The sequence below is a fragment of the Leucoraja erinacea genome, chromosome 1, assembly GCF_028641065.1.
Source record: "Leucoraja erinacea ecotype New England chromosome 1, Leri_hhj_1, whole genome shotgun sequence".
Taxonomy (NCBI): Eukaryota; Metazoa; Chordata; class Chondrichthyes; order Rajiformes; family Rajidae; genus Leucoraja; species Leucoraja erinaceus.
Genome location: NC_073377.1, coordinates 139,037,432 through 139,051,202, shown reverse-complemented (window position 1 = coordinate 139,051,202; position 13,771 = coordinate 139,037,432). Strand labels below are relative to the sequence as shown.

The following is a 13,771-nucleotide window of genomic DNA, read 5'->3' as shown; positions in this document are numbered from 1 at the left end:
TGCCTCTGTTCAAAGCCTACTCATGACTGTACACCCCAGGTCTCGCTGCATCTCCCCTTTCCCAATCGGCCACCATTTAGATAATAGTCTGCTTTCCTGTTTTTGCCACCAAAATGGATAACCTCACATTTATCCACATTATACTGCATCTGCCAAACATTTGCCCACTCACCCAGCCTATCCAAGTCACCCTGCAGTCTCCTAGCATCCTCCTCACAGCTAACACTCCCCCCCAGCTTAGTGTCATCCGCAAACTTGGAGATATTGCCTTCAATTCCCCTCATCCAGATCATTAATATCCTTTGTAATCTGCTGGGAGTCCCAGTCCTGAGCCTTCCTAGCTCCCTTCTTTCCCTACTGCCATTCCTCCTCTTTTTCCTCTCTCCTCCCTCCTCTCTCAAGTCTTCATCACATTTCCCACCCTTCCCTTATCCCCCACATCTCCCGGAGTTCTATCCTTTCCTGGCCTTGTGAAAAGTACTCCCCCGTGCCTGGTTCCTGACCCCTTTACTGAACTCTACTTTGCTCCCTGTTTGCCAGCCAGTTCTCTATCCACATCAATACTGAACCCCCAATGCCTTGTGCTTTAAATTTGTATACTAATCTCTTATGTGGGACCTTGTCGAAAAGCCTTCTGGAAGTCCAGATACACCACATCCACTGGTTCTCCCCTATCCACGCTACTAGTTACATCCTCGAAAAATTCTATAAGATTCGTCAGACATGATTTACCTTTCGTAAACAATGTATACAAATTGTGTTATAGTCATAATGCACGTGGGAACCTCAAAAGGGAGTAGAGGTTAAAGATGTTTGTGGATACTCATGGCAGCTTGTCTGCACAGGTCCTGAACTGATATGTGGGGATACCATCTGGGCCAGTTGCTTTCCACAGCTTCACTCTCAGGAAAGCCGATCTGACATATGTGGAGGTGATCATGTGTGCAGGTGCATTCACAACAGTCAGAGTGGATAATTTCATTCCACTGGTCTTCTGTTCAAAGCCAGCTGGGAATGCATTGAGCTTGTTGAGGAGGAACACGTTATTGCTAGTGATAGTGCCTGGTTACTGATCATGATATCAAATCAAACTAATCCCATCTGCCTGCACACGATCTATATTCTTCCATTCCCTGCTTATTCCTGTGCCTGTCTAAATGCCTGTCAAGCACCACTCTTCCACTGCTTCCACCACACTCTCTGGTAATGTTTTCCAGGCACCCACCACTCCACATAATAAACCTGCCCCACACATTTCCTTTAAACTCTCCCCCTCTCACCTTATAGCTATCCTGGAAAAATGACTGTTATCTATACCTCTCATTATTCTACAAACCTCTCAGGTTGCAGATGGCATTCAGCATTCATGATTGGTATGTTGCATATGAAACAATTAGTTCAATTTAATATCATGTTATAGCTGTGGTTAGGTCACATTAAGAGTATTGCAGTTCAGTTTGCCATCTTACAGAATGGATATGGGGGCTTTGGAAAGGGGGCAGATGAGATTGAGTAGAATATTGCCTAGATTAGAGAGTATTAAGAGCAAGGAGATGATAGACAAGGCAATGACACAAAGTGCTGGAGAAACTCAGCAGGTCAGGCAGTAGGCAGACACAAAATGCTGGAGCAACTCAGTGGGTCAGGCAGCATCTCTGGAGAGAAGGCACGGGTGACCTTACGGGTCACTAATCACATTGTTTAAGCAGACGGGATATACAAAGAGAGGAGAATCAAGCACCAAATGGACAAGAAGTGCAGCGAACATCGACATCTTTCACAAAGTGATTAACGAGTAACGAAATTACAAGACAGCCAGAATATTATGGTTAACTCGATATCCCCTTTGATCACTGGAAGGCTGAAGGCGAAAAATTACATTAAGTGGCATGAATGTAATTCCAGTCTGAAGGATTTCAACCCAAAACACCTATTCCTTCTTTCCAGGGATGCTGCCTGGCCCGCTGAGTTATTCCAGCATTTTGTGTCTATCTTTGGTGTAAACCAGCATCTGCAGTTCCTTCCTACAAATGTTGTGTCCTTTCACATATATTTTATTGATACAATTAGATAAAGAGGGGGATATATAGGGTGTAGCAAAGAACTGCAGATGCCGATTTAAATCGAAGGTCGACACAAAATGCTGGAGTAATTAAGAAGTATAATAAAGTTGCCTTCGACTGCCTGTAAGTAAATAGTGACCCCACTCCACTGCCCTTCGACCACCTACGACTAGCATCACAGCCAGCTACTAGACCTGCGACTAAAAACTTATCGATTTTTCAAACGGCGACCTATTTTTAGTCAAGGCCGGTTTTAATCATGATGGGGGAAAAAAGCAACCTAGATGAACCTCCACCACACGGAAACCACTTTCGACCATTAGGGAGCGTGACCAAAACCTCGTGGCGACCTTGCAGCGACCATGGGTGGCGGGCAAGGTCTCCAGAGGTTGCTGTGGTGGTCGCCCAAGTGGGACAGACCTGTAACCCAGGACAGGCAGCATCTCTGGAGAGAAGGAATGGGCGACGTTTCGGGTCGACACCCTTCTACAGACTGATGTCAAGGGAGAGTGAGGTGTGTGTAAAGGCGAGAGTATCCCCGGCCCCTCTCTCACCATGGCGGCGGCGTCCTCTCCGGCCCGAGGGTTTCGCGCCTCCTGTCCGTCGGTTGCACGTCCCGCTGTCGGCGCCGGGGAGGCGAGGCCCCGCGGCCTGGGGAGCGGGGAGAGAGAGTGGGTCTACCCGCGTTACCCTGACCCAGCACCGGCCTGGAGTAGTGGGTCTACCCGCGTTACAGTGACCCAGCGCCGGCCTGGAGTAGTGGGTCTGCCCGCGTTACAGTGGCCCAGCACCGGCCTGGAGTAGTGGGTCTGCCCGCGTTACAGTGACCCAGCACCGGCCTGGAGTAGTGGGTCTACCCGCGTTACAGTGGCCCAGCGCCGGCCTGGAGTAGTGGGTCTACCCGCGTTACAGTGGCCCAGCGCCGGCCTGGAGTAGTGGGTCTACCCGCGTTACAGTGGCCCAGCGCCGGCCTGGAGTAGTGGGTCTGCCCGCGTTACCCTGACCCAGCACCGGCCTGGAGTAGTGGGTCTACCCGCGTTACAGTGGCCCAGCACCGGCCTGGAGTAGTGGGTCTGCCCGCGTTACAGTGGCCCAGCGCCGGCCTGGAGTAGTGGGTCTACCCGCGTTACAGTGACCCAGCACCGGCCTCAGGGAGAAGGGGAGAGAGAGGAGCTGCTGCCGCCCAGCGCCGGCTGCCTGTGCCCCGGTTCGCTGCCCAAGGGGGGGGGGGGGGGCAACGCCTGTGTGCTAGCAAATGCTGGAGTAACTCAGCGGCTCACACCTTTGGCTCACACCGCTCATAGACACCAAGGATTATAGAGGAGCTCCTCTATAATCTTTGATAGACACTACAAGCCGGAGTAACTCAGCGGGACAGACAGCATCTCTGGAGAGAAGGAATGGGCGAGTTACTACAGCATTCTGTGCCGATCCTCTGTGTTAATCAGCATTTGCTGTTCCTTCCTACATATTTCGTGACCTTCCACATATATTTTATTGGTACCATTAGATAACGAGGGGGATATATAGGGCAAAGATCTTATAGCGCTCCGCTGTAAGATCTTTGATACAGGGTGTCTTTTACCCACAGTAGAGGAATCAAGAAGCACATGATACAAGTTTAAGGGAGGGGGAGGGGGAGGTTTAATGAGAATCTGCTGAACACGTTTGACAGATTAAATAAAAAAACGTTGGAAAGCAAAAGAAAACTGCAGATGCAGATTTGAAAGAAGAGAAAATGCTGGCAAATACAGAACAAGCACCAATTGTGGGGAGGAAAACAGTGAATGATTCAGGTCAACTTGAAACTTGGTAGATGCCAGTCTGATGTTTAGTTATGCAGAGTGTTTTAATTGGAACACCAGCAAGTTTCAAGCAAGCCGAAGTGCATCTTTTATCAAGTTGATCTCGTTCCCTCAGCAGCTGAAGGTTGTCTCAAAGTGTTTTCCTGATTGAGCCCTGAAAAGATTACACAGCTGTTAGGACGATAAGAAACGAAGTTCACAACATCTCTTTCCAGACCTTCATAACAAAGATCGTCATCAGAGCAACTCTGACTTCGTGCAGTGGTGCTGGCTCTGGTGGCACCTGACAGAGAGGGCCTGGCAGCCAGGCAAAACCTGGTGCTTATTTGAAAGTTCTGACATTGTGGCATTCTGCCAAATGACTGATGGTCTTTTCACTCAACTATCCAACAGAATCAAACACCTCCTATTCCCACAGGGCTTCAACAATATTGTGCAGACCACCATCTAATTGACGTGGTTAAAGGTGTTCTTTTAGATAAACTTTTCTGAGGATATTTGAAAAAATTGGTCCAACTGAATGGAACATTATGCAGCAAATGTGCACAGCCCAGTGGCACAGCGGGTAAAGCTGCTGCATCACAGCACCAAGAGACCGGGATTTGATCCTGACCTCAGGTGCTGTCTGTTTGGAGTTTGCAGACTCTTCCAGTGACTTTGAAAGGCTTGGAGAGAGTGGATTAGGAGAGGATGTTTCCACTAGCGGGAGAGTCTGGGACCAGAGGCCATGGCCTCAGAATTAAAGGTTATTTTAGGGAGGACATGAGGAGGAGTTTCTTTAGGCAGAGGGTGGTGAATCTGTGGAATTAATTGCCACAGAAGTCTGTGGAGGCCAACTCAATGGATATTTTGAAGGCAGAGATAGATAATTGATTAGTACGGGTGTCAGAGGTTATGGGGACAAGGTAGGAGAATGGGGTTAGGAGGGAGAGATAGATCAGCCATGATTGAATGGCAGAGGAGACTTGATGGGCCGAATGGCCAAATTCTGCTCCCTTCACTTGTGACCTTATATTATTTAACAATAAAATGGGCAAAGGAGTTATCATTCTCAGTAGCAATAAATTATCTCATTATCTTATGGGTCCCACAGCAAACACCATTTCTCTAGCCCTAAACATGTCTTTGGAATATCTAGATAACAAGGACTCCAAAGTTAGACTCTTATTTATCAACCGTAGCTCCACCTTTAACACTATTATCATATCCAAAGTCATCTCCAAACTCCTGGACCTAGGAATCAGCTTAAACCGGTTCCCTCTTTGTTCTCTGCACCTGTCCAACCACTGGCGCTTACATGACCTGTCCTCTGGTACTCTCTTGGACGGTGCCCACCAGGAACATCCTACTGCACCAATGAAGCACTTGCCGGGAGCATCCTCCTGCACCAATGCAGTACTTGCCGGGAGCATGCGACGGCACTTCTCGCTTTCCAACGGCTCACTTCACTCTTGCCGATTGCTCGCGGGTCTCTACTCACCCTCACGGCACAGGTCCTGTCGATGTGCATGGCGGGCGAGCTGGGCCTACTGGAGCGCTTAGCCCCACTTGCCGGGAACACCGGCGAGGGGAGGAAGATTTAATGGGATTAAACTGGATTTAATCCAAAATCTAGGATTTAAAATTTAATCCTAAACTAAATGACCCATTGGGCCCCCCGTTGTGATGCCAGAGATCACGCTGTGACGCCAGTCAAAATGGCGATCTGAAAATGGCGGCGGGCCCAGCACCTCCACACGCACGGATACCGGGCCCGGCAACCCTCCAACTGCACAGTTGGGGAAGATTTACAAATTAAAATTTATTAAGGGAAATATTTTGTAAAATCGAACGACACTTGTTACTGCATACCCCAGGTAAATGGTAAGGTGCCCCAACAATTATTATGCTATCATGTACCGCTTTGGCTATATTTCAGGAACACACATACAGTGCCCTGCATAATGTTTGTGACAAAGATCCATCATTTATTTATTTGCTTTTGTACTCCATAATTTGAGATTTGGAATAGAAAAAGTACTTGTGGTTAAAGTGCACATTGTTAGATTTTAATAAAGACCATATTTATACATTTTGGTTTCACCATGTAGAAATTACAACAGTGTTTATACAGTCCCCCCCCATTTCAGGGCACCATAATGTTTGGGACACAGCAATGTAATGTAAATGAAAGTAGTCATGTTTACCACCAATACCACAAAACTGATCAAAAAGGCACAGCAGCGCCTTTACTTCCTGAGGAGGCTCAAGAAAGCTCACCAGTCCTCCCAGATCCTGACCAACTTTTACCGCTGTACCATCGAAAGCATCCTGACCACCTGCTTCACGGTATGGTACAGCAGTTGCACCGCAGCGGATAGGAAGGCACTACAACGGGTGGTGAAAACCGCTCAGCAAATCATCGGTGCTCCGCTCCCTGCCATGGATGCCCTCCACCGAAAACGGTGTCTGAGACGGGCCAGGAAGATCATCAAGGACCCCTCTCACCCTAACCATGGACTGTTTGCCCTCCTCCCATCAGGGAGGCGGTACAGGAGCCTCAGGTCTCGAACTAGCAGGATGACGAACAGCTTTTTCAACAACACATTTACATTGCTGAACTCGGAGTCCCGTCGCTAGATATCTTTGGTCTCTCCATCCACATTGTTAACCAGTACTCTTCTTACTCTAATGCTTGTTCTGTATTTTTTTTAAATTCCTATCTTGCACTATGATTATGACCAGACGCTAAACTGCATTTCGTTGTACCTATACTTGTAACTGTGCAATGACAATAAAGTTGAATTGAATTGAATGTTTAGTATTATGTTGCATATCCTTTGCATGCAATGACTGCTTGAAGTCTGTGATTCATGGACATCACCAGTTGCTGGGTGTCTTCTCTGGTGATGCTCTGCTAGGCCTGTATTGTAGCCATCTTTAGCTTATGCTTGTTTTGAGGGCTATTTTTATCTTCAGCATATAAAAAACATTTTCAATTGGGTTCAGATCGGATGATTGACTTGGCCACTGATAGATTGACCATTTTTTAGCTTTGAAAAACCCCTTTGTTGCTTTAGCAGTATGTTTGGGATCATTGTCTTACTGTAGAATGAACTGCCGGCAAATGAGTTTTGAGGCATTTATTTGAACTTGAGCAGATAGAATGTGTCTATCCACTTCAGAATTCATTATGCTACTACCATCAGCAGTTGTATCATCAATGAAGATAAGTGAGCCAGTACCTTCAGCAGCCATACATGCCCAGGCCCACCCCCACCACAGTGTTTTACAGATGAGGTGGTATGCTTTGGATCTTGGGCAGTTCCTTCTCTCCTACATACTTTGCTCTTGCCATCACTCTGATATGTTAATCTTTGTCTCATCTGTCCACAAGACCTTTTTTCCAGAACTGTGGTTGCACTTTTAAGTACTTCTTGGCAAACTGTAATCTGGCCATCCTATTTTTGCAGCTAACCAGTGGTTTGCATCTTGCAGTGTAGCCTTGGTATATCTGTTCATGAAGTCTTCTGCGGACAGTGGTCATTGATAAATCCACACCTGACTCCTGAAGAGTGTTTCTGATCTGTCGGACAGGTGTTTGGGGATTTTTCTTTATTATAGAGAGAATGTCATCAGCTGAGGAAGTCTTCCTTGGCCTGCCAGTCCCTTTGTGATTAGTAACTCATCAGTGCTCTCTTTCTTCCTAATGATGTTCCAAACTGTTGATTTTGGTAAGCCTACGGTTTGGCTGATGTCGCTAAAAGTTTTATTCTTGTTTCTCAGTTTCATAATGGCTTCTTTGACTTTCATTGGCACAACTTTGGTCCTCATGTTGATAAACAGCAATAAAAGTTTCCAAAGGCGATGGAAAGGCTGGAGGAAAGACTAGGTGCTGAGACCTCTCTTATACCTGCATTAAGGAGGCAATTAAACACACCTGAGCAATTACAAACACCTGTGAAGCCATGTGTCCCAAACATTAAGGTGCCCTGAAATGGGGGGACTATGTATAAACACAGCTGTAATTTCTACATGGTGAAACCAAAATGTATAAAAATGGCCTTTAATAAAATATGACAATGTGCACTTTAACCACATGTGATTTTTACTATTTCAAATCTCAAAATGTGGAGTACAGAAGCTTTGGAATATTATGGAGGGCAGTGCATACAAATAAATAAATGATTGGTCTTTGTCCCAAATATTATGGAGGGCACTGTGCATACATACTTATAAGATGAGACTTTTAGTTATGTATAGATTATTAGGATTTAATTTAATTTTACCTTATTGGGGAAAAAGGAAGATTTACCAATTAAACTAGCTTGCGCCTGATGGACGTGATTTATAGAGGTTTTAAAACCATGAGAGGAATTCCACAACAAGGTGCCCATGGTGGGGGTATCTAAACCAGAGCATGGGTTTAAGGAGGGGAGAAAGATTTAATAGGCAGGTACTAGGAATCAAAACTGTGTGTAAATAATATTGGACAGGTGTCAGGGAGAGGTTGCAGTTGTACAGGTCTGGGACTCCATTGCTGGAGTATTGCGTACAGTTTAGGTCTCCAAATGAGGAAGGTGATGCCATAGAGGGAGTATAGAAACCACCAGAGATTCCTGGGATGTCAACTGTCTTATGAAGAAAGACTGGATAGACTTGGTTTATACTCTCTAGAATTTAGAAGATTGAGAGGGGATCTTATAGAAACTTACAAATTCTCTTGCCTAGATGCAGGGATTGTTCCCGAGTTAGGGAAGTCCAGAAGACAGGGGTTTAAGGTAAGGGGGGAAAGATTTAAAACCGAGATGAGAAGACTTTTTTCACACCGAGAGGGTGTACTCTGGAACGAGCTGCCACAGAGGGTATGTGGCTGTCATTGGATATAGTTAAGAGGGCGTTAGATTAACTGTTTCTTAACATTATGGAGAGAACAGGTACGGGATACTGAGTTGGATGGTAGCCATGATCATGAATGGGATAAGGGCCGATAGGCCTACTCCTGCACCTAATTTCTCTGTTTCTATGTTTCTATGAACCCGAGGGGTGTACGGAACGAGCTGCCGGATGTGGCTATTGAGATAGTTATCAGCGTTTAACTGTTAACATTTAAGAAACAGTTAGACAGGTACATGGATAGGATAGGTGTAGAGGGATATGGGCCAAACGCAGGCAGGTGGAAGTGGTGTAGATGGGGCATGTTGGTCAGCATGGGCAAGTTGGGCCGAAGGGCCTGTTTCCACACTATGACTCTGACAGACAGTACTAGACCCAAGTTGCTGGAGCTGTGCCACCACACCTGTGACTACACATATGGGATTATGTTTTCAAACTACAATTAATCTGAAGATTTAGAACATACGTGAATAGTTCAAATGTCATATTTAGGAAACAAAAGGCATACAAAAGAACCATGTACAGACAGAATGCATGACTTTTTATTTTTCCTCTTGTGTACAGAAAACAATTAATTTTTCAACAGTTTTGGAATGCATGTAACATTCAAATAATGCATAAATTGCCCCTATTAAACATGGTTAAACTAAATGTTACGTTTTACTGATAGAAAAAGATAATTTGTGTTAAAGCCTTGCTGTTACATATAATGCCAATTTGAATGTTGTGATAGTCTTGGTCAGGGGTTGTAGTGAAAGAGTCACTTACTCGTTCTGTGACCCACAATACAAAATGTGGCTGAAACACAACAAATTGGAGAAAAGGACAACTTACAATCACAACGTACTCACACTTCAATTGTTCCAACACTTTCAGCATCATATTTTAGTTACTGCTTTGAGCATATCTTCCCCAAGTAATTTCTGTGGGCACTTGGTTTCCAAATCATTTGGCAACAGAGAGATTCATTTGTTAATACATTAGAGATAAAATACAAGTAGTTTTGTTGAGCATTTTTACAGACAAAATATTAATAAAATGTACAATCCCAGTGCATCAAAGTTGTTGTTTAAACCATCACAGGAGAGATGGATTGCTGATTGCTCCAAATAATGAATTTCTAATCCACATAGGTTAATGAGGAAATACATGGTTTCTCTTTCCATAATCCAAAACCTTGTACAAACAAAATTGTCCATTACATCAATTAATTCATTGTAAAACAGCGGTTATAGGGTTGTGAATTATGTAAATGACCTTTCATATTTTAATATTTTAGTGCACTTTAGAAGATTGCCAAGTTTTCTCCAATTATGCAATCTTAGCAAGAGATTTTTTTTAGGATAAATAGATGCGATCAAAACACCCAAACAGACGAAACTAAACTAAAATCTTTCAAGAAACCTAACAAATGCAAGTAATGACACAGGAGTATGTTAGTGCATTTCCATTTTTATCCTTTTCCTCAGTAGATTTATACATCCGCTGCATTGACTTTAAAAGATGTTATTCTTCAATTTCTTTCAAACATTTTCCTTTCACCGATTTCACAGATTGCACAACTAACAAACAGGCGTATGGCATACAGATGGCACCATGGATTTGTAATCAAAACTGAGAACCTAATAAAACAACTAATCACCAGTTATTCAATGCAGTTTTTCAAAAATGTCAAACAACGTAAAGTATAATGTACTACGGGCTGTTAATTTCCTCATTCATTTGCTGTAGAAGTGTACATCCATTTGAAGTCAGTCCTGTAACAGCTACTTTGAATATTTTCTGAATGACTTGCATCATTACGATGTCCCTAAAGGACAATGCTTTAAATGCATGACAATGATTTCTAACTGTGTAACTGCCATGCAAAGAGGATTGAATTATAAGGGCCAGGTTGAAAAATGTGCAGAGGTTATTAGAAACAAATTATAGCTTGGATAGAGAGGATGTTTCCACTAGTGGGAGAGTCTAGGACGAGAAGTCAAAGGACGTTCTTTTAGGAAGGAGATGAGGAGGATTCTCTTTTGTCAGTGGAGAATCTGTGAAATTCTTTCTCGCAGAAGGCTGTGGAGGCAAAGTCAGTGGATATATTTAAAGCAGAGAGAGATAGATTTGTGATTAGCACGGGTGTCAGAGGTTATGGGGAGAAGGCAGTAGGATGGGGTTAGGAGGAAGAGATAGGTCACCCATGTCTGAATGGCAGAGTAGACCTGATGGGCCGAATAGCCTAATTCTGCTCCTATCTCTTATGATTTTATGCTAGCTGTGAGAACAAGGCATAAAAATCTGAATGACAGTTCATTTGCAGCCATTTATTCAATTTGGAACATTTGATATGAAAGCTTTCGGTACAGAATGAATCTATTGTTTCTTTAATAATACTCAAGTATATTTAATTCCTAAATTGATTTGTTAGCCAGCTACATAATCCTTTTAATTTGTATTTACAAATTTAAGTGCGCATTCTGTTTATTAGATTTATGACAGCATCGTTTGGCTCCTGTGAATCCGGAACATATAAGATCATGAAGGGCAGAAATTAGCTTTAGGTACAAAACTGAACATTTTGTTCCATGTGTGCAGGACGCTTAAATTAGCAAGAGAAAAAAGTGCCAAACAAAAACAAGTCTCCAAACAGGCAACTCCAAAAGTAAAGGGAAACTGAACTAATTCTTAATGCAGGTTATCTGTTCTATGGTTAAGATTTGTTGATCCAAAGATCAGAGCTATTGCAAATAGCGGTAAACCTTAAAGCAATGATTCCCAGAATCAGCAACCACCACATGGCCATCAGAAGTCAATGCTAAACCTTGAGGGCCGTACAATGGATCTGCAGAAGTGTTAATATATGAGAGGAATGATCCATTTCCATCAAAGACCTGTTAAGAAAAATAAAAGAAAGTGAAAACTTGAATTAACGCTTCTCCCAACGGTCACGATATTCCACTTCTTTATAAAAACTAGGGGGGGGGGGGGGAATGCAGTCTATGAAAAGACTTGTTTTAAATGTGTGTCCACTTATCAATTATTGGTAACAAGGTAACTGAAAAGCAAACTTACGAATAACGCAGTTTCACAATTGAAGCCATTACCTGTATACGACTGTTTCCCCAGTCAGCAACAATGATATTTCCATTGGCATCCACTGCCACGCCCGTAGGAGCATTGAATTGGCCATTTCCTTCACCATTCGATCCAAATTTTAACACAAACTCACCATCTGTATTGAACACCTCCATGTAAAAGAAAGATATGATGTACAAGCTAATAATACACATTTGATGCTTATAATTCCATATTTAATTTTGAATATACCAATTTTGTCTTTGAAAAGGCAAAAACAAAAAAATGCTGGTTTTAATTTATACATGCAGAAATATTGAATTCAAAACACATTGAATTGTGAATCATCAATCCATCTTAATCCATACCAGGAATGGAAAGTTTTCTTATAAAGTTTAATCTTGCATAATTAATTGTTGATGGTTGAGTATAAACGTTGGCAAGTCATGTTGCAGCTGCCACATTTGGAGCATTGTCTGCAGTTCTAGTCACCACATTACATGTTCATGGAGGCTTTGGAGAGGGTGCATAAGAGGTTCACCGGGACATTGCCTGGATGAGAGAGTATTTGCTGTCAGGAGAGGTTGGACAAACTTGGATCGATTTCACAGGAGAATCATTGGTTGAGGAAGATCTGATGGAAGTACATACAATTTTGAAAGGCATAGATAACCCAATTTATAGCCTTTATCCCTATGACAAGAGTGCCAATCACTTTAAGGTGATCTGCACCCTTTGATGAACTTCCTCACTAGCCACAGATCTACCAGTTGTAGTGTAGCCTGCAAATTTACCAATCGGACAATTGGCATTTTTGGTCAAATCAGATATATACTGGTACAGTACCCGCCATAATTTGAGATTTGCAATAGAAAATAAATCACATGTGGTTAAAGTGCACATTGTCAGATTTTAATAAAGGCCATTTTTATACATTTTGGTTTCACAGAGTACAAGAATGCATAACTTTGCTACCAATTGACATGTCTTCTGCGCACCTTACTTGACAGTGCATTCATTGCCATCTCGTTGTATATTGCTGTTTGATTGGCTGCTTCCTGCTTTTAGCACCAGATTATGATGTAACCATATAACCATATAACAATTACAGCACGGAAACAGGCCATCTCGACCCTTCTAGTCCATGCCGAACACATATTCTCCCCAGTCCCATATACCAGCGCTCAGACCATAACCCTCCATTCCTTTCCCGTCCATATAACTATCCAATTTATTTTTAAATGTTAAAAATGAACCTGCCTCCACCACCTTCACTGGAAGCTCATTCCACGCAGCCACCACTCTCTGAGTAAAGAAGTTCCCCCTCATGTTACCCCTAAACTTCTGTCCCTTAATTCTCAAGTCATGTCCCCTTGTTTGAATCTTCCCTACTCTCAGTGGGAAAAGCTTATCCACGTCAACTCTGTCTATCCCTCTCATCATTTTAAAGACCTCTATCAAGTCCCCCCTTAACCTTCTGCGCCCCAAAGAATAAAGCCCTAACTTGTTCAACCTTTCTCTGTAACTTAGTTGCTGAAACCCAGGCAACATTCTAGTAAATCTCCTCTGTACTCTCTCTATTTTGTTGACATCCTTCCTATAATTAGGCGACCAAAATTGTACACCATACTCCAGAATTGACCTCACAAATGCCTTGTACAATTTTAACATTACATCCCAACTTCTATACTCAATGCTCTGATTTATAAAGGCCAGCACACCAACAGCTTTCTTTACCACCCTATCTACATGAGATTTCACTTTCAGGGAACTGTGCACAGTTATTCCCATATCCCTCTGTTCACCTGCATTCTTCAATTCCCTACCATTTACCACGTGCGTCCTATTTTGATTTGTCCTGCCAAGATGTAGCACCTCACATTTTTTTAAATTTTTTTTTTGTTTATTTTATTAGAAGTTAATACAGCACAAAACAGTACAATGGCACCTAATTTTAGGTGCCAA

The 13,771-nt window shown here is 43.1% G+C and overlaps 2 protein-coding genes across 11 annotated transcripts in view; both read right to left on the bottom strand.

The window, feature by feature from the left end:
* The window catches only part of mnd1 (meiotic nuclear divisions 1 homolog (S. cerevisiae)), a 42,309-nt gene extending 39,011 nt beyond the window's left edge, over nt 1-3,298 (bottom strand). For both annotated transcript variants that reach the window (XM_055644352.1, XM_055644359.1), the window contains exon 1: nt 2,618-3,298. In XM_055644352.1, the coding sequence (XP_055500327.1) occupies nt 2,618-2,620 (3 nt within the window). In that variant the 5' untranslated portion in view covers nt 2,621-3,298. The remainder of the gene's footprint in view (nt 1-2,617) is intronic.
* A 5,966-nt stretch (nt 3,299-9,264) lies between these two features.
* Nucleotides 9,265-13,771, bottom strand: part of trim2a (tripartite motif containing 2a) — a 139,795-nt gene continuing 135,288 nt past the window's right edge. For all 9 annotated transcript variants that reach the window (XM_055644325.1, XM_055644334.1, XM_055644308.1 and 6 more), the window contains 2 exons: nt 11,836-11,976; nt 9,265-11,622 (listed from right to left, as the gene is read on the bottom strand). In XM_055644325.1, coding sequence (XP_055500300.1) covers nt 11,470-11,622; nt 11,836-11,976 — 294 coding nt within the window. In that variant the 3' untranslated portion in view covers nt 9,265-11,469. The remainder of the gene's footprint in view (nt 11,623-11,835; nt 11,977-13,771) is intronic.